Source organism: Gopherus evgoodei, unplaced genomic scaffold (assembly GCF_007399415.2).
Source record: "Gopherus evgoodei ecotype Sinaloan lineage unplaced genomic scaffold, rGopEvg1_v1.p scaffold_57_arrow_ctg1, whole genome shotgun sequence".
Taxonomy (NCBI): Eukaryota; Metazoa; Chordata; order Testudines; family Testudinidae; genus Gopherus; species Gopherus evgoodei.
The window spans coordinates 984,257-1,003,629 of NW_022060078.1; the positions used below are offsets into that span (position 1 = coordinate 984,257).

A 19,373-nucleotide genomic window follows, 5' to 3' on the forward strand; every position below is an offset into this window, starting at 1 on the left:
AGACTTAAGGATAAAATCTCGCAAGGGTCGCCAAACTGATCTTTAACTGTTTGCGGCCCGGAAGAAAGGGGTGAGGCGAGATCTCGCGAGACTTGAGGCTGCAGATCTCGCTTTGGGTCCCTCTTTTCCCATGAGATTAAATTGCCTGCAGTCCGGGAACAGAACCTCGCGAGAACTCACTCCCCGGGCTGTGAGAAGAGAAAACTCGCGAGAACTCAGGGCCGGCGGGGGGGGGAAATGAACGCGGGCCCCCCGAACCCCCCCGTGCCAGGTGCTAGAAGGGGATCAGAGCCTTGAGGGAAATCGCGCGAGAACTAACCGTTTCCAAGGCGACAGGGGGCGAGAACGGCCGGCCGCGGCGGGGGTGGCTGGACAAGAGCCCACGTGAGGTATCGCGATGACAGGAAACCTCGCGAGAGCCCCGACCTGCGACGGCGTCGCGCTTCCTCCAAGGAAGCTTCTAGTCACGCGAGATTTCGCGAGGCTGTGTCAATCTTCAACTCTCGCGAGATCTCGGTCGACGCTCTTCCGCTAGCGACCGCTCGTCTCGCGAAACCTCTGATTACTATTTCTCGCGAGACTTCGCTGTCAAAGCCCAACCCCAACCCCAACCCCAACCGTTCTTGAGACAAATGTAACTTTATTGAGCCGCCTCCGGGCGGACACGCGAGGGCCCCGCCCCTCCCCCCATGCGGTCATGTCACGTCACCGCTCGGGCTAATGACGGCAGAGCCCAGGGGGGAGGGGGCTGGTATGGGGGGGGCAGAGCCCAGGGGGGAGGGGGGCTGGTTTCAGGGGCACAGAGCCCCTGGGGGAGGGGGGCTGGTATGGGGGGGGCAGAGCCCTGAGGGGGGAAAGGGGGGCTGGGACCAGGGGCACAGAGCCCCTGGGGGGGGAGGAGGTTGGTATGGGGGGGGGGACAGAGCCCGGGGGGGGGCTGGTTTCAGGGGCACAGAGCCCCTCTGGGGAAGGGCTGGTATGGGGGGGCAGAGCCCCAGGGGGGCATAAGTATAAGTGGCACAGAGCCCCTGGGGGGGAGGGGGTTGGTGGGGGGGACAGAGAACTCATGGGGGGGGCGGGTATGGGGGCAAATAGAACCCTGGGGAGAGCGGGGGCTGGTATGGCACACAGAGCCCCTGGGGGGAGGGGTGCTGGTAGGGGGTGATGCCTTGGGGAAGTGGGGGGCTGCTAGGGGGGACACAGCCCCTGGGAAGAGTGAGGGAGATGGTGTGGGGGGCACAGAGCCCCAGTGGCGAGGGGGGCTGGTATGGGGGCTCCGCTCTCGCTCGGGGCCCATGCAGCACCTGGCGCAATGGTCTGAGGGTCCGTACGGCGAGGGGTGACACACAGGAGGGGGGCTGCAGGAGGTGAGGCTCACAGGAAGGAGGGGCGAGCTGTTCGGTGCAGGGGGGCACAGTTAAGAGACAGGGGGGTCTCCCCGAGACGAGCAGAACCAACAGATTTTTATTCTAACCCTGGATATAAAACGCCTGGTACGAGCCCCGGTGCGGCCTGAACCCCCACAGCCCCGGGGGAGCCTGGGACCCCTGGAGGGGGGGCAGAAAAGGGAACCTCTACCACAGCCCCCCACCCACTGCCCCATGTGCCCCTCCAGCAGGGGAGACACTGTTTGGGCTCAGGGCCCCCCCAGCCACCTCCCTCCTTGAGCAGGTCCTGCCATGGGGAAGGGGGGCCAGGGGGCCCCAAAAATCGGGGCAGGGGAACAAGCTGAAGTCTGGATCCCTTCTGATGGCGGGGGGGGCGGGGAGGGGGCCCACTCAATCCAGGCTCGGAAGAGCCCCCTGGCAGAAGAGACCAATCAGAGGCAAAGGAGGAGAGGGGGCTACCAGGACACAGCAGCCAATCAGTGGAGTGCCAGGCAAACCCCTCCCCCATGCAGTCCCATGGGGCTCAGAGAAGCAGCTTCCCATTGCGATGGATCTTGAGGATGCGGCCGAGCCGCTGCTTCGCCGTGGCCAGCCCCTTCTTGGGGCGCTTTCCTGGGGGGCAGAGCGGAGGGTTAGGGGGGACAGATCCCTCCCCCAACCGCAGGAGATACCAACAGCCCCACCATGAAACCCAGGCGTCCTGGCTCCCAGCCCCCCCCCCGCTCTAACCACCAGGCCCCCCTCCCCTCCCAGAGCCAGGAGAGAACCCAGGCGTCCTGGCTCCCAGCCCCCCCCCCGCTCTAACCACCAGGCCCCCCTCCCTTCCCAGAGCCAGGAGAGAACCCAGGCGTCCTGGCTCCCAGCCCCCCCCGCTCTAACCACCAGTCCCCACTCCCCTCCCAGAGCTGGGAGAGAACCCAGGCGTCCTGGCTCCCAGCCACCCCTCCTCTATCCCACTAGCCCCCCACTCCCCTCCCAGAGCCAGGAGAGAACCCAGGCGTCCTGGCTGGCTCCCAGCCCCCCCCCCCCCGCTCTAACCACTAGCCCCCACTCCCCTCCCAGAGCCGGGAGAGAACCCAGGCGTCCTGGCTCCCAGCCCCCCCGCTCTAACCACCAGGCCCCCCTCCCCTCCCCTCCCAGAGCCAGGAGAGAACCCAGGCGTCCTGGCTGGCTCCCAGCCCCCCCGCTCTAACCACCAGGCCCCCCTCCCCTCCCAGAGCCACAAGAGAACCCAGGCGTCCTGGCTCCCAGCACTCCCCAAGCTCTAACCACCAGCCCCCCACTCCCCTCCCAGAGCCAGGAGAGAACCCAGGAGTCCTGGCTCCTAGCACTCCCCAAGCTCTAACCACCAGCCCCCCACTCCCCTCCCAGAGCCAGGAGAGAACCCAGGCGTCCTGGCCCCTGCCTTACCCTGAGCGGGCGGGGTGCTGGGGGCGCCGGCAGAGGGGCGGCGCTGGGACAGGAAGACGCCGGGGGCCATGGGGGTGGTGCCGCGGCTGAGCTGGGCCATGCCGAAGAGGCTGGGCCGGGCCGTGTACTCATGGTCGGCTAGGCTGCCGGCGTAGGGCTCTGCCTTGGGCTCAGGGGTGGGGGGTGCCCCGGGGGCACCGTCTGGCACAGCAGGCACCTCCGGTTCTGGGTCCGGCTCTAGTTCCGGCTCTGGGTCCGGCTCCGGGTCCGGCTCCAGGTCCTTCGGGGACGGGGCCCTCCGCTTGGCCTGGCTCTTCCGTCGCTGCAGCCGCTGGTGTTCCTGGGGGAGGGAGTGCAGGGCTGGGGGAGGGGGACAGTGGCGTGCCCCCCACCTGTCCCTGCGACAGTGCCCCCCAGCAGCCCCCTGCCTGCCCACTACCATCCCTGCAACATGGTGCCCCCCACGGCACGGTGACCCCCAGCAGCCCCCTGCCTGCCCACTACCATCCCTGCAACATGGTGCCCCCCACCTGCCCCGCCATGGCGCAGTGCCCCCCCATCAGGGCCAGCTCCAGGTTTTTTGCCACCCCCAGCCCAGGGCTCTCTCTCCCCACACACACACCCGCACCCCCTGCTGCCCCAGGCCTGGGCTCCCCCCACACCAGTGCTGACTCCCCCCCTCCCCTCCAGCCGGTCCAGCGCTGGCCAGCTCGGGATAAGCAGTGAGGCTCCCGTGCGCCTCAGCCCAGGGTCCCTCCAGCCGGGGCTCCTGCCTCCAGGACCGTCCGGGACCCAGGAGGGCAGAGCTGGGGGAACGCCCGGCAGGGGGCAGAGGAGCTGGGGGACCCCCCACCCGGCAGGGGGCTGAGGAGCCCAGCAGGGAGCGGAGCCCCAGAGAGCGGGACACGGGCCCCACCCGGCTGCTCCGGGCCGCCCTGCGCAGGCCCTGGCCGGCTCAGGCCGCTTTGCCCAGCCCCGGCTGCGGTAATGGGGGCGACTGCCCTACGGCACCTGCAGGCGGCTCCGTGTGCCCCACGGGGCGGCACAAGTGTCCCGCACTCGGAGCCTGCCTGGCCTGGCCACAAGGTGCGGGCGCTGCTCCCCACGGCGGAACCGCAGCAGCCCCAGGGCGCCCCCCAGGCACCACACGCTGCTGCTGCCAGGGCCGAAACGTGCCCCCACCCCTAGCATGCGCTGGGTTTGCCGGTGCCTAGAGCCGGCCCTGCTCCCCCGCCCAGCGCCCCTGCCCAGCCCCCGCCCCGCAGGGCCATTACCTGCTGAGCCAGCTTGGCCGCGGCAGCCGCCAGCCCCGTCTCCACGGACGCCACTCGGGTCCCCTCCCGCACGGGCCGGTCCTGGCGGGGCAGCGTCGGGGTCACCCGGGCTGTGGGGGGAGCAGAGAGGGAACCACAGAGTTCTTGGCCTGGCCAGCAACCAGGTCCCCCGCACCCCTTCTAGAGCCACGAGAGAACCCAGGAGTCCGGGCTCCCAGCCCCCCGCTCTAACCCACCAGCCCCCACTCCCCTCCCAGAGCCAGGAGAGAACCCAGGAGTCCTGGCTCCCATCCCCCCACTCTAACCCACCAGTCCCCACTCCCCTCCCAGAGCAAGGAGAGAACCCAGGAGTCCGGGCTCCCAGCCCCCCTGCTCTAGCCCACCAGCCCCCACTCCCCTCCCAGAGCCAGGAGAGAACCCAGGAGTCCTGGCTCCCAGCCCCCCCACGCTCTAACCCACCAGTCCCCACTCCCCTCCCAGAGCTGGGAGAGAACCCAGGAGTCCGGGCTCCCAGCCCCCCACTCTAACCCACCAGTCCCCACTCCCCTCCCAGAGCTGGGAGAGAACCCAGGAGTCCGGGCTCCCAGCCCCCCACTCTAACCCACCAGTCCCCACTCCCCTCCCAGAGCAAGGTGAGAACCCAGGAGTCCGGGCTCCCAGCCCCCCTGCTCTAGCCCACCAGCCCCCACTGCCCTCCCAGAGCTGGGAGAGAACCCAGGAGTCCTGGCTCCCAGCCCCCCCGCTCTAACCCACCAGCCCAGACCCCCGGACTCCTGGGTTCCATTACCTTTCGGGCTCCAGGGGGCGTCGTCTGTACATTTCTTCTTCTTTGGTAGCGATTTCAAGGCTGGGTCGTCCTCATCAGACTCAAGAGAGGGGTAAACTGTGGGGTGGGGGGCAGGGGGTAAGGTGGGGGGGCATGCTCCTGACCCAACCAGCCCCCCACCCAGGGGCCAGATGGGCCCGGCGCCCCCCAGAGGGGACAGGCCCCTGCCCCATTCCCGCCCCCCGGCCTGGCACTCACTGAACTCGGCGTCCTTGAAGCAGGCGCCCAGGCTCTCCTGCTCGTCCAGGCTGCCCGTCTCGCCCTCGCTGTCCGTGCTGTGGGCGGCCGCCCGCGTCGGGGGTCTGCGGCGCGGGCGCTTGGTGCCCGACCCGCCCGCCCAGCCGCGCTCGTGGCCCGGGACCCACCAGGCCGGGCGGCTGGGCGAGGAGCCAGCGGCCTGCAGGTTGGCCATGCAGAGCATGCCCTGGATCGCCTCCTGCGTGCTGGGCGAGGCCGGCGCGTCGCTGGGGGGGGCGGGAGGGTTAGGGGGCGTGGACGCCCTGGCCCCTCGTGGGGGGCCCTGGGACCCCCTCCCCTGCTTCCCCCCCGGCACAGCGCCCCCTGGCACCTTCCCCTCCGCCCGGGCCACAGCCAGCCCCTGCCCCTCCCCTAGACACAGCACCCCCCAGCACTTTCCCTCCTCCCCACACAGCGACCCCCATCCACACCCAGCCCCGCCCCCTCGACACAGCACCCCTCAGCCACACCCAGCTCCCCCTCCCCCCGGCATAGCGCCCCTCTGCACCTTCCTCTACCCCGGCACAGCACCCCTCGGCCATACCCAGCCCCGCCTCCCCTCCCCCCGGCACAGCGCCCCCCTGCCCCTTCCCTTCAGCCACACCCAGCCCCCCTCGCCTCCCCCCGGCACAGCGCCCCCCAGCACCTTCCCTTCCCCCCCGGCACAGCGCCCCCTGGCACCTTCCCCTCCCCCCCCACACAGCGACCCCCGTTCACACCCAGCCCCCTCCCCTTGACACAGCACCCCTCAGCCACACCCAGCCCCCCTCGCCTCCCCCCGGCACAGCGCCCCCCAGCACCTTCCCTTCCCCCCCGGCACAGCGCCCCCCAGCACCTTCCCCTCCCCCCCACACAGCGACCCCCGTCCACACCCAGCCCCCTCCCCTTGACACAGCACCCCTCAGCCACATCCAGCCCCGCCTCCCCTCCCCCCGGCACAGCGCCTCCCAGCACCTTCCCTTCCCCCCCAGCACAGTGCCCCCTGGCACCTTCCCTTCAGCCACACCCAGCCCCCCTCGCCTCCCCCCGGCACAGCGCCCCCCAGCACCTTCCCCTCCCCCCAGCAATGCCCAGCACCCCCCCACTGAGCTCCCCCAGCATGGTGCCCCATGACTCTCCCCTGCCCCCTTCCCCCCACCCAGCGCATCTCACCTGAGCTCCTCGTAGTGTGGCCCCCCGACTTGGCGACTGGCCTTGAGCAGGTCGAGGATCCCGGCCGCGCTGCCCCCCGGCCCCAGCCCCTCGTCCCCTGAGCCGCCCTCATCCTCCGTGGTGTAATCCTCCTGGGGGGAGAGAGACGTGGGGCGCCTGCCGCCAGCCACCTGCTCCGGCCCCCCATGGCCCAGCCCCCCATGGCCCAGCCCCCCACAGCTCTCTGCTCCCAGCGCCACAGGGCCCAGCCCCACAGGGCCCAGCCCCCCAAAGCTCTCTGCTCCCAGCCCCCCAGGGCCCAGCCCCCCACACCTCCTGCTCCCAGCCCCCCACAGGGCCCAGCCCTCCACACCTCCTGCTCCCAGCCCCCCATGGCCCACCCCCCACAGCTCTCTGCTCCCAGCCCCACAGGGCCCAGCCCCCCACAGCTCCTGCTCCCAGCCCCCCATGGCCCAGCCCCCCACAGCTCTCTGCTCCCAGCCCCCCACAGCTCTCTGCTCCCAGCCCCCCATGGCCCAGCCCCCCACACCTCCTGCTCCCAGCCCCACAGGGCCCAGCCCCCCACAGCTCTCTGCTCCCAGCCCCACAGGGCCCAGCCCCCCACAGCTCTCTGCTCCCAGTCCCCCACAGCTCTCTGCTCCCAGCCCCCCATGGCCCAGCCCCCACCTCCTGCTCCCAGTGCCACAGGGCCCAGCCCCCCACACCTCCTGCTCCCAGCCCCCCATGGCCCAGCCCCCCACAGCTCTCTGATCCCAGCCCCACAGGGCCCAGCCCCCCACACCTCCTGCTCCCAGCCCCACAGGGCCCAGCCCCCCACAGCTCTCTGCTCCCAGCTCCCCATGGCCCAGCCCTCCACGGCCCAGCCCCCCACACCTCCTGCTCCCAGCGCCACAGGGCCCAGCCCCCCACAGCTCTCTGCTCCCAGCCCCACAGGGCCCAGCCCCCCACAGCTCTCTGCTCCCAGCCCCACAGGGCCCAGCCCTCCACACCTCCTGCTCCCAGCCCCCCATGGCCCAGCCCCCCACACCTCCTGCTCCCAGACCCCCATGGCCCAGCCCTCACACCTCCTGCTCCCAGACCCCCACAGCTCTCTGCTCCCAGCCCCCCATGGCCCAGCCCCACACAGCTCCTGCTCCCAGCCCCACAGGGCTCAGCCCCCCACACCTCCTGCTCCCAGCGCCACAGGGCCCAGCCCCCCACGGCTCTCTGCTCCCAGCCCCACAGGGCCCAGCCCCCACCTCCTGCTCCCAGCCCCACAGGGCCCAGCCCCCCACACCTCCTGCTCCCAGCCCCACAGGGCCCAGCCCCCCACACCTCCTGCTCCCAGCCCTCCACAGCTCTCTGCTCCCAGCCCCCCATGGCCCAGCCCCACACAGCTCCTGCTCCCAGCCCCACAGGGCTCAGCCCCCCACACCTCCTGCTCCCAGCGCCACAGGGCCCAGCCCCCCACAGCTCTCTGCTCCCAGCCCCACAGGGCCCAGCCCCCCACAGCTCTCTGCTCCCAGCCCCACAGGGCCCAGCCCCCCACAGCTCTCTGCTCCCAGCCCCCCATGGCCCAGCCCCCCACAGCTCTCTGCTCCCAGCCCCACAGGGCTCAGCCCCCCACGGCTCTCTGCTCCCAGCCCCCCATGGCCCAGCCCCCCACGGCTCTCTGCTCCCAGCCCCCCACAGCTCTCTGCTCCCAGCCCCCCACAGCTCTCTGCTCCCAGCCCCACAGGGCTCAGCCCCCCACGGCTCTCTGCTCCCAGCCCCCCATGGCCCAGCCCCCCACGGCTCTCTGCTCCCAGCCCCCCACAGCTCTCTGCTCCCAGCCCCACAGGGCTCAGCCCCCCACGGCTCTCTGCTCCCAGCCCCCCATGGCCCAGCCCCCCACGGCTCTCTGCTCCCCACCCCCGAGAGCCCCCCATTTACCTCGATGTCGAAGTCGACCTCCCCAGGCTCCCGCACGCGGTTGGGGTCAGAGCAGGGTTTGGCCCTTGGCAGCTTCCTGGGGAATTCTGGGAAAGAGAACGGCAGAGCCACTCACCGAACGGCCCGGGGGGGCAGGGCTGCGGGGCGGGGGGGCACCGGGGCGGGGCGGCGACCTACTGGCCAGTCTCCGGGGGGGCGCTGGGCCCCGCCGGTCCTTGCGGGGTGGTGCCTCGTCGATCTGCAAATCCTCCTCCGAGTCCAGGTCCAGCCCCTGGGCGCCTGGGGAGCTGGGGGGCGACGGGGAGCAGGACGGGTGGGGGCGCCGGGAGCCCCTGGCCCGCTTCGCCCTGCCAAGGGGAGAGCAGGTCAGAGCCCCTGGCCAGCCCCCAAAAGCCCCCCGCAGCGCCCCCCAGCTCCCCGCCCTGCAGCACCCCCTGCCACCCTGCAGGCCCCCGTCGGCCCACAGCCCCACAGCTCCCTGCCCTGCAGCCCCCTGCCAGCCTGCAGCCCCCGAGCTCCCCATCTCACAGTGCCTTCGGCCCAGCCTCCAAGAGTGCCCCCCACCCCGCTCTCCACAGAGCCCCCTCCTGGCCCCCCGCCCTGCAGCCCGGCCCCCCGCCCGACAGCACCTCCTGCTGGCCTGCAGCTCCCCAGCCCGCAGTGCCCCCTGCTGGCCCAAAGGGCCCCAACTCCCCACCCCACAGCGCTCCCTGCCAGCCCACAGCCCCACTCCCCACCCTGTAGCAGCCCCTGCCCAGCCCCAACTCGCCCCACTCACCGCACGGGCCGGCCATCGGCCAGGACCAAGGTGAGCTCCCCTTCGGCCAGCTCCGAATCCACGTCCGTCTCCTCCAGGCTGGAACTGGGAATGTCAAACTGTGAAAAGGGTGGGGGGCTCAGCAAATGGGGGGTGTGGCTGAGTAGCTGCAGCCACCTCTAGGGTGGAGCCACTAGGACCAGCTGCACATAACGCTGGCGAGGAGATCCAGGTATTCTGATTTCCAGGGGAGAGCAGCGCCTGCCCAGCCCCTCAGCCCCACGGCACCCCCCAATCCCCTGCCCAGCCCCTCTGCCCCACGGCACCCCCCAATCCCCTGCCCAGCCCCTCTGCCCCACGGCACCACCCAGCCCCCACCCCCAGCCGTCACCTCCTCTGCCGGGGGGCTCTCGCTGCTTTCCAGTGTCGGCAGCTCTGTGCACGTGTCCAGCAGCTCCAAGTCCAGCCTCGTGGGGGCGCCGGCAGCTGGGCCCTCACGCCCCTTCTGGCCTCCCCTCCGGCCCGGCTCCTGGGGGCTCTGGTCCCCCCTCCTGGCGCCAGGCGGGGGGGCCCGCTGCACCCCGAAGGGGCTGCCCGTCTTCCCAATGTTCTGCTGAAAGATATCCTGGGAGGGCTTCAATCCCCCCACCCCAGACCCCTCTCCCGCCCCCCACCTTGCCCCTGCCCCGCAGTGCCTCCTACCTCTCCCAGTGCCCAGCCCTGCCTGGCCCCCACCCCACAGTGTCCCCCACCATCCCCAGTGCCCAGCCCCCACCCCACAGTCCCCAGCCCTGCCCGGTGCCCACCCCCAGTGCCCGGCCCCCGCCCCCAGTCCCTGGCCCTGCCCAGCCCCCACCCCCAGTGCCCGGCTCCCGCCCCACAGTCCCCTGCCCTGCCCGCCAATGACCAGCCCTGCCTGGCCCCCACACGGCCCGGCCCCCACCCCACAGTCTCCAGTCCCATCTGGCAGGGGAAAGCCCCTGCCCACCCCCAGCGCCCAGTCCTGGATGCCAGGGGAGAGCGCCCTCTGCCCCGTCCCCTAGTGCCCAGGCTGCTCCGCACCTCGACCAGGCGGATTTCCTTGGCCAGGTCTTTGATGAGCTGCGCAGGACGCACGGTGCCGGGGATTTCGTCCTCGTGCTCCTCCAGCACCTGGGGGAAGGGGGGGTTACTGGAGGCTCCAGCTCTCTGCCCCTCGGAGGAAGGGCTGCTGGCGCGGGTGGGCGCGGTGGGAGGGGGCTGTGAGTCGAGCTAACACAGTCGAGTTACGGTTGTAGAACAGACACAGCCCAGAGCAGGCGCCTGTAAGGCCAACACCCCCCCTCCAGCCCCAAGATGTGGCTGACGCTAGGGTGGGGCGCGACTGCTCCTCGCTCCACAGCATCCTCCTCCCTCCGGCAAATCGACCGCTCCCGGCCCCCAGAGCAGAGCCACTTGCCTCTCTGCGTGTCCAGGCACGGAAGGCCGTGTTCAGAGCTTTCGCTCCATGGACCAGGTAGGCGGCCGGGTGTCGGCGGTTCTCCCGCAGACCTGGGGGGGCGAGAGGCACAGGTAGGGCTTGGGGATGGACACGGCCACCCCCCGGCCCCTCTCACCTCCGAGGCCCCCTGGCCCCGCTCACCTCGGAAGATGTCCAGGAGGTGTTTGCCGACGTACCAGCAAATGGTTTCAAAATTGGGAAATCTGAAGAGATCGGCCGTGCTCAGGCGCTTCTCTATCTCGTAGGCCCTGCCGGGGGAGACAACCGAGCCGGGTTGGGCTGGGGCAGCTCGGGGCTGGCTTGCCCGGCACGGAGATGCAGCCACCTCTGAGGCGGGGCAGCTAGGAACAGCTGCACAGAACACCGCACGGGAAGGGCTCGCCCGGCACTGAGATGCAGCCACCTCTGGGGAGGGACAGCTAAGAAAAGCCGCACATAACGCCACAGGGGAGGGCTCGCCCAGCACTGAGATGCAGCCATCTCTGGGGCGGGGCAGCTAGGGAACAGCTGCACATAACATCACGAGGTGGGGGTTCGCCTGGTGCTGACATGCAGCCACCTCTGGAGTGGGACAGCTGGAAACAGCCGCATGTAACACCGCACGGGGATGGCTCACCCGGCACTGACATGCAGCCACCTCTGGGGCGGGGCAGCTGGAAACAGCCGCGCGTAACACCGCACGGGGATGGCTCACCTGGCACTGACATGCAGCCACCTCTGGGGCGGGGCAGCTAGAAACAGCCGCGTGTAACACCGCACGAGGACGGCTCACCTGGCACTGACATGCAGCCACCTCTGGGGCGGGGCAGCTGGGGAACAGCTACACACAACGCAGCTTGGGGATGGCTGCCCCATTTGTCCCTACTGAGCCACCATGGGCCCTTTCCGAGAGCGCTTTGCACCAAGCCCACCCCCCGGCAGGGTCGGTGTCCCTGGGGCAGGAATGGGGGTCTCGGGCGCCCCCGACACTCACTTGAGCTGCATCTCGATGTTGAGGCTGTGCAGGAAGTTGCCCCCGAAAGCCAGGCAGTCGACGGGGGTCAGCACGGCATGGATCCAGCCTGGGGGCAGAGCGGCATCAGACTCCAGGGGAACCCGTGGAGCAATGAGGGGTCGGGGACCCGCAGGTACGGGAGCAGGAGGGGGGCGGGTACCCATGGGGACGAGGAGGAGGGTACTCGCGGGGGGGAGGAAGGGGGATACCCACAGGGAAAGGGGGAAGCAGGTGCCTGTGGGGATGAAGGGGGCTGGGGTATACCTGTGGGGAGCAGGGGGAGGGTACCCACGGGAGGAAGAAGTGGTGGGTACCCATGGGGATGAAGGGGGCTGGAGGGTGCCTGCAGGGGGCGGGTACCCCGGGGGGGGAGAATGGGGATACCCACAGGGACAGGGGCCAATGGGTACCCATGGGGATGAAGGGGACTGGGGGGTACCTGTGGGGAGCAGGGAGTGCCCGGGAAGGGCAGGGGGTGCCCGCAGGGGGCAGGGTACCCGTGGGGATGAAGGGCGTCTGGCCCTGGCGCAGAGGGCACCGGTAGCAGTGGGGGACAGAGGGGGCTGGCGGTGCCCGCGGGGGGCAGGGTACCCGTGGGGATGAAGAGCGTCTGGCCCTGGCGCAGCGGGCACCGGTAGCAGTGGGGGACAGAGGGGGCAGGCGGTGCCCGCGGGGGGCAGGGTACCCGTGGGGATGAAGAGCGTCTGGCCCTGGCGCAGCGGGCACCGGTAGCAGTGGGGGACAGAGGGGGCAGGCGGTGCCCGCGGGGGGCAGGGTACCCGTGGGGATGAAGAGCGTCTGGCCCTGGCGCAGCAGGCACCGGTAGCAGTGGGGGACAGAGGGGGCAGGCGGTGCCCGCGGGGGGCAGGGTACCCGTGGGGATGAAGAGCGTCTGGCCCTGGCGCAGCGGGCACCGGTAGCAATGGGGGACAGAGGGGGCAGGCGGTGCCCGCGGGGGGCAGGGTACCCGTGGGGATGAAGAGTGTCTGGCCCTGGCGCAGCGGGCACCGGTAGCAGTGGGGGACAGAGGGGGCAGGTGGTGCCCGCGGGGGGCAGGGTACCCGTGGGGATGAAGAGCGTCTGACCCTGGCGCAGGGGGCACCGGTAGCAGTAGGGGACAGAGGGGGCAGGCGGTGCCCGCGGGGGGCAGGGTACCCGTGGGGATGAAGAGCGTCTGGCCCTGGCGCAGCGGGCACCGGTAGCAGTGGGGGACAGAGGGGGCAGGCGGTGCCTGCGGGGGGCAGGGTACCCGTGGGGATGAAGAGCGTCTGGCCCTGGCGCAGCGGGCTCCGGTAGCAGTGGGGGACAGAGGGGGCGGGCGGTGCCCGCGGGGGGCAGGGTACCCGTGGGGATGAAGAGCGTCTGGCCCTGGCGCAGGGGGCACCGGTAGCAGTGGGGGACAGAGGGGGCGGGCGGTGCCCGCGGGGGGCAGGGTACCCGTGGGGATGAAGAGCGTCTGGCCCTGGCGCAGGGGGCACCGGTAGCAGTGGGGGACAGAGGGGGCAGGCGGTGCCCGCGGGAGGCAGGGGACCCGTGGGGATGAGGAGCGTCTGGCCCTGGCGCAGGGGGCACCGGTAGCAGTGGGGGACAGAGGGGGCAGGCGGTGCCCGCGGGGGCAGGGTACCCGTGGGGATGAAGAGCGTCTGGCCCTGGCGCAGCGAGCACCGGTAGCAGTGGGGGACAGAGGGGGCAGGGGGTGCCCGCGGGGGGCAGGGTTCCCGTGGGGATGAAGAGCGTCTGGCCCTGGCGCAGCGGGCACCGGTAGCAGTGGGGTATAGAGGGGGCAGGCGGTGCCCGCAGGGGGCTGGGTACCCGTGGGGATGAAGAGCGTCTGGCCCTGGTGCAGGGGGCACCGGTAGCAGTAGGGGACAGAGGGGGCAGGGGGTGCCCGCAGGGGGCAGGGTACCCGTGGGGATGAAGAGCGTCTGGCCCTGGCGCAGTGGGCACCGGTAGCAGTGGGGGACAGAGGGGGCAGGGTACCCGTGGGGATGAAGAGCGTCTGGCCCTGGCGCAGCGGGCACCGGTAGCAGTGGGGGACAGAGGGGGCAGGGGGTGCCCGCGGGGGGCAGGGTACCCGTGGGGATGAAGAGCGTCTGGCCCTGGCGCAGCGGGCACCGGTAGCAGTGGGGGACAGAGGGGGCAGGCGGTGCCCGCGGGGGGCAGGGTACCCGTGGGGATGAAGAGCGTCTGGCCCTGGCGCAGCGGGCACCGGTAGCAGTAGGGGACAGAGGGGGCAGGCGGTGCCCGCGGGGGGCAGGGTACCGTGGGGATGAAGAGCGTCTGGCCCTGGCGCAGCGGGCACCGGTAGCAGTGGGGGACAGAGGGGGCAGGCGGTGCCCGCGGGGGGCAGGGTACCCGTGGGGATGAAGGGCGTCTGGCCCTGGCGCAGCGGGCACCGGTAGCAGCGGGGGACAGAGGGGGCAGGCGGTGCCCGCGGGGGGCAGGGTACCCGTGGAGATGAAGGGCGTCTGGCCCTGGCGCAGCGGGCACCGGTAGCAGTGGGGGACAGAGGGGGCAGGCGGTGCCCGCGGGGGGCAGGGTACCCGTGGGGATGAAGAGCGTCTGGCCCTGGCGCAGCGGGCACCGGTAGCAGTGCTCGGCCTGGTCCCCGAAGAACGTCTCGCTCTGGTTGGACGAGCTGCTCCAGGCCTCGAACCGGGCCAGGTTGGCCGGGCTTGGTCGCACCAGGTAGAAAATCTTCTCGCCCTTGGGGGGGACGGGAGAGTGAGTAGGGGGGTCCCCGCGCCGGCCCCAGCCCACCCCCTGCGCAGCGCCCGGCCCGGCCGTACCCACAGCACGTGGTACCACACGGAGGTGCCCCCGAAGTCGATGTGGAAGTCGGTGTAGCTGCCCTGCGTGCCCATCAGGCAGTACTTCTGCACGCTCGGCCGCTCGAACACCGACTCGCCCGGCCACAGGTTCTCCACCCACGACAGCTTCCGCACGATCTTTGGGGTCTCCACCAGGTTCGACAGCCTGGGGGGCAGAGCCGTCAGCCGCGGGACCCCGGCGCCCGGGAGAGGGGCCCAGCTGCCCCCCTGCGGGACCCCAGCGTCTGGGAAGGGGACCTAGCTACCCCTCTGTGGGACCCCGGCGTCCGGGAGGGGAGCCCGGCCGTCACCTGCGGGACCCTGGCACCCGGGAGGGGAGCCCAGCTACCCGCTCGTGGGACCCTGGCGCCCGGGATGGGGGCCCGGCTACCCGCTCGTGGGACCCCGGCGCCCGGGAGGGGAGCCCGGCCGTCACCTGCGGGACCCTGGCGCCCGGGAGGGGGGCCCAGGTACCCGCTTGTGGGACCCCGGCACCTGGGAGGGGGGCCTGGCTACCCGCTCGTGGGACCCTGGCGCCCGGGAGGGGGGCCCAGCTACCCGCTCGTGGGACCCCGGCGCCCGGGAGGGGGGCCCAGCTGCCCCCCTGCGGGACCCCAGCGTCTGGGAAGGGGACCTAGCTACCCCTCTGTGGGACCCCGGCGTCCGGGAGGGGAGCCCGGCCGTCACCTGCGGGACCCTGGCGCCCGGGAGGGGGGCCCAGCTACCCGCTCGTGGGACCCCGGCGCCCGGGAGGGGGGCCCAGCTACCCGCTCGTGGGACCCCGGCGCCCGGGAGGGGGGCCCAGCTACCCGCTCGTGGGACCCCGGCGCCCGGGAGGGGGGCCCAGCTACCCGCTCGTGGGACCCCGGCGCCTGGGAGGGGGGCCCAGCTACCCGCTCGTGGGACCCCGGCGCCCGGGAGGGGGGCCCAGCCGTCAGACTGCAGTCAAAGGAACCGAGGGATGGAGTTGGGGGGCACAGAACAGGGCAGGTGGAGGGTGCATCTCAGGGACCCAGGAGTCCGGGCGCTACCACAGCTAACGTGCTCTCCCCGGCTGACCCCCCGCCCCAGCCCCCCGGCCCCCGCTGACCGGCTCTCGGAGAACTCCAGGCTGATGACGTTCAGCACCTTGTCCCGCCGGGCGGCGCAGAAGTAGCTGACGAAGTCGCCCAGGCGCATGCGAAGGTCGGCCTGGCGGCTCACGTCGATCACGTCGATCTCTCTGTCGGGCCCTGGGGGGCACAGGGTGAGAGTGCCCGGCCCCCCGCCAGCTGCGGGACCCCCGCGTTCCCCCTACTGCCTTCCTGTGGCCCCCTGACCCTCCTGCCAGCTGTGGGCCCCCTGCGGCCCCCCCAAACCCCCCACTGCCCCCCTATGGCCCCCCGACCCCCCTGCCGGCTGTGGGCCCCCACTGCCCCCTGTGGCCCCCTGACCCCCCCTGCCAGCTGTGGGCCCCCACAGCCCCCCAATCCTCCCACTGCCCCCTGTGGCCCCCTGACCCCCCCCGCCAGCTGTGGGCCATCGCCGCTCCCCGACCCCTCCACTGCCCCCTGCCAGCTATGGGCCCCCCGCGGCCCCCCCAGCCTCCTGACCCCTCCACCGCCCCCCCATGGCCTCCTGACCCCCCCACTACCCTTCTGTGGCCGTCTGACCCCCGCCACCAGCTATGGGCCCCCACTGCCCCCTGACCCTCCCAGCTATGTGCTCCCCGTGGTCCCCCGACCTCCCCACAGCCCCCCAACTGCCCCCTGACCCTCCTGTCCCCCCACCAGCTATGGGCCCCCCACAGCCCTTTGACCCTCCCACTGTCCGCCCTGCAGCCCCCTGACCCCCGCCACGGCCCCGCCCCCCCAGCGGCCATTCCCAGCGCTGGCAGCCCCCCAGCCCGGCCTTACCCACGTGGTGCTCAATGTCGCGCACGGTGAAGGACGGGGGGGGCAGCGTCATGCCCAGCCCCTCCTTCTTTAGCACCAGGATGGGGACGCTGAAGCTGTTCTCCTCCAGGAACTCGACCGTCAGCTGCGCCCCACTGGGCTTCAGGATCACCTCGTCCGCGCTGCCGGCGGGAGGGAGAGTCAGCGAGATGCGGCCACCTCTGGGGCAGGGCAGGGCAGCTGGGAACAGCCCCACATAACACCGCATGGGGCCGGCTCGCCCGGCACTGAGATGCAGTCAGCTCTGGGGCAGAGCAGCTGGGGAACAGCTGCACATAACACTGACCAGAGACAGCTCACCCAGTGCTGAGATGCAACCAGCTCTGGGGTGGGGTGGCTGGAAACAGCCACATATAACACTGCATAGAGATGGCTCGCCCGCTGCGACACGAGATTTAGGGACAGAACTAGAAAAAAAGATCCTGGGGCCAGGCGCTGACAACCTCAGGAACCTCCAAACGCCCAGCTCTGACTACCAGGGACGAGAAACTGCCTGCCCAGCCCCTCAGCCCATCCCACTCCCAAGTGCCCAGCCCTGTCAGGGGAGAGTGTCCTGTAACCAGCCCCCCGGTCCCACTCCCCGGGGCCCCCCAGCGCCCGGCCTTGCCAGGGGACAGTGCCCTGTAACCAGCCCCCCGGTCCCAATCCCCGGGGCCCCCCAGCGCCCGGCCCTGCCAGGGGAGAGTGTCCTGTGACCAGCCCCCCGGTCCCACTCCCCGGGGCCACCCAGCGCCTGGCCTTGCCAGGGGAGAGTGTCCTGTAACCAGCCCCCCGGTCCCAATCCCCGGGGCCCCCCAGCGCCCAGCGCCTAGCCCTGCCAGGGGAGAGCGCCCCTCACCCAGACCTCTGACACGTCCCAGCAGAAGCCCCCTCCCCACGGCACCCTCCACTGTGACTCTCACCTGGGGAACGTCCGGGTCCGAAGCTCCTTAATGAACTGGGCGCTGCCCGTCCGCACCGTGGCGCCCGTCTCTCGGCTCAGCCCCGCGTCCTGCTGCCTCTGGGGCCCCCGGCGCCGCTTCACTGCGGGGGGCAGGAGACCCCGTCAAGGGAGACCCAGCCGGGGGTGTGGGGGGCAGCTCCCCTCCCCCCGTCCCCGCGGCAGCCACCCCCCGCCCGGCCTGAGGGGGCGGGTTGGGGTACTCACTGACGGAGGGGCCGTGCGCCAGCTGGCAGTTGGGGCAGTGATACAGGTCGATGTCAGCAGCCGCGTCCTCTTCCACCCCGACGCAGCTGGGGGGGAGAGAGTCGCTTACCCAGTGCCCCATTCCCGACCCCCCAAGCTAGCCCCCCCAGAGGGGACAGACCTGCCCCATTCCCCACCCCCCGGAGCCAGCCAGCCCCCCTCACAGGGCTGGGTCCAGTGCTTCCCAGAGGGGACAGGCCTGCCCCATTCCCCACCCCCCGGAGCCAGCCAGCCCCCTAGCCAGGGCCGGATCCAGCCCTCCCCAGAGGGGACATGCCCCATTCCTCACCCCACCCCCAAGCCAGCCAGCCCCCCGGCCAGGGCTGGATCCAGCCCTCCCCAGAGGGGACATGCCCCATTCCTCACCCCACCCCCAAGCCAGCCAGCCCCCCGGCCAGGGCCGGATCCAGCCCTCCCCAGAGGGGACATGCCCCATTCCTCACCCCACCCCCAAACCAGCCAGCCCCCCGGCCAGGGCTGGATCCAGCCCTCCCCAGAGGGGACATGCCCCATTCCTCACCCCACCCCCAAGCCAGCCAGCTCCCCAGCCCCCCAGCGCCCCCCCAGGGGCCGGGCCCTGGCCCATTCCCCACCCCCCGCCAGCCAGCCCCCCAGGGGCCGGGCCCTGCCCCATTCCCCACCCCCAGGCCCCCCAGGGGCCGGCCCTGCCCCATTCCCCACCCCCAGCCCCCCCAGGGGCCGGGCCCTGCCCCACCTGCCGTGGAACCAGTCCTGGCAGAGGTCGCACTCGATCATGAAGCGGGTCACGTCGTAGGGCAGGCGGCACAGGCAGTAGACGGGCACCGAGGCCATGGCTGCCCGCCCCCAAGAAACGACTGACGCCCCCCTCAGGGCCAGCCGGGGGGCAGGGGACACGGGGCCCCTCCCAGAGCCCGGCCCCCGGGGTGCCCCCAAATCAGTCCCGACCCCCCCAAAAAACTCTGGGCTCTCCTCGACCCCCCTAAAGAGCACGTGCCCCCCTCGGGGTGCCCCGCCCTGGGGCCACTGACCCCCAAGCGAGCCTGAGCCCCGGGGGTCACCCCACACCCCCTCCCTCCGCCCTAGAGACGGGGGGGCTCCCTCCCACCTGCACCCCAGGGGGGGCTCCCCGCCTCCCCCGCCCAATGGGGGGGCTCCCCACCTCCCGCTCCCTCCCCCGCCCAATGGGGGGGCTCCCCACCTCCCGCTCCCTCCCCCGCCCAATGGGGGCGCTCTCCGCCGCCCAGGCCCCGCGGGGGGGGGGGGCTCTTTCCAGGCCCGGTCCGGTCCCGCTCGGCCTGGCCAGGCCCCAGGATCCTGCTCCAGCTCCGGCCTCCCAATAAAGTTTATTCAAAAGACGGGGAGGGGCCCCGGCGCCATCTTTGGTGCGGCCCAGGCCGCGGCCGGGCGACGCGGCCATCTTGAGAGTGGCCTGGCGGGGGGTGCGGAAGCCATGTTGGCCCGCCCAGGCCCGCCCGCCATCTTGAGTGTGGCATCGATCACGGGCCAGGGAGCGGCGGCCGAGCCGCCAAGGGACGCACAGGCCAGCCGGAGAGCTGAGCCATCCTGGGAGTAGAACTTGGTCGCCATCTTGGGAGCGGCGCAGGGCGTCCCTGGCTGGCGGCCATGTTGAGAAGGGACAAGGACAATGACGCCATCTTGGGAGTGGCACGAGCACATTCGGGCCGACACGGGGCAGGCGCGAGCTCAGCGGGTTCAGGCCTCGGTCCAACGCAGCCCCCAGCGCCGGGCTGGCACCCCCCTTACGCCCCGTAGCTGACGTCGCCACCTTGGGAGTGGCACCAGCCCTCCCCGCGTGGGCCCTGTCGCCATCTTGGGTGTGGCATGTGGCCACTGTGATGTCACTCCAGAGAACCCAAGAGTCCCTGGTTCCCAGCCCACCCCCCCGAGCCGGGGAGAGAACCCAGGAGTCCTGGCTCCCACCCCCCGCCTCCCCTCCCAGAGCCAAGGGGAGAACCCGGGAGTCCGGGCTCCCAGCCCCCACCCTGCCACTCCCCTCCCAGAGCCAAGGGGA

General features: G+C 71.7%; 1 protein-coding gene across 1 annotated transcript; it reads right to left on the bottom strand.

The window, feature by feature from the left end:
- Positions 1-1,446: 1,446 nt before the first annotated feature.
- On the bottom strand, positions 1,447-18,382 carry PHF8 (PHD finger protein 8). The gene is made up of 21 exons (XM_030547355.1): positions 18,075-18,382; positions 17,321-17,406; positions 17,076-17,196; positions 16,135-16,295; positions 15,330-15,471; positions 14,219-14,405; positions 13,973-14,135; positions 11,409-11,496; positions 10,577-10,683; positions 10,394-10,485; positions 10,018-10,107; positions 9,347-9,580; positions 8,977-9,074; positions 8,376-8,545; positions 8,199-8,284; positions 6,288-6,418; positions 5,097-5,362; positions 4,860-4,955; positions 4,073-4,182; positions 2,799-3,138; positions 1,447-2,000 (listed from the first exon to the last, which is right to left on the bottom strand). Exons 1-21 carry the CDS (start codon positions 18,170-18,172, stop codon positions 1,912-1,914), a joined length of 2,955 nt encoding a protein of 984 aa, XP_030403215.1. The 5' UTR covers positions 18,173-18,382; the 3' UTR covers positions 1,447-1,911.
- Positions 18,383-19,373: the final 991 nt, after the last annotated feature.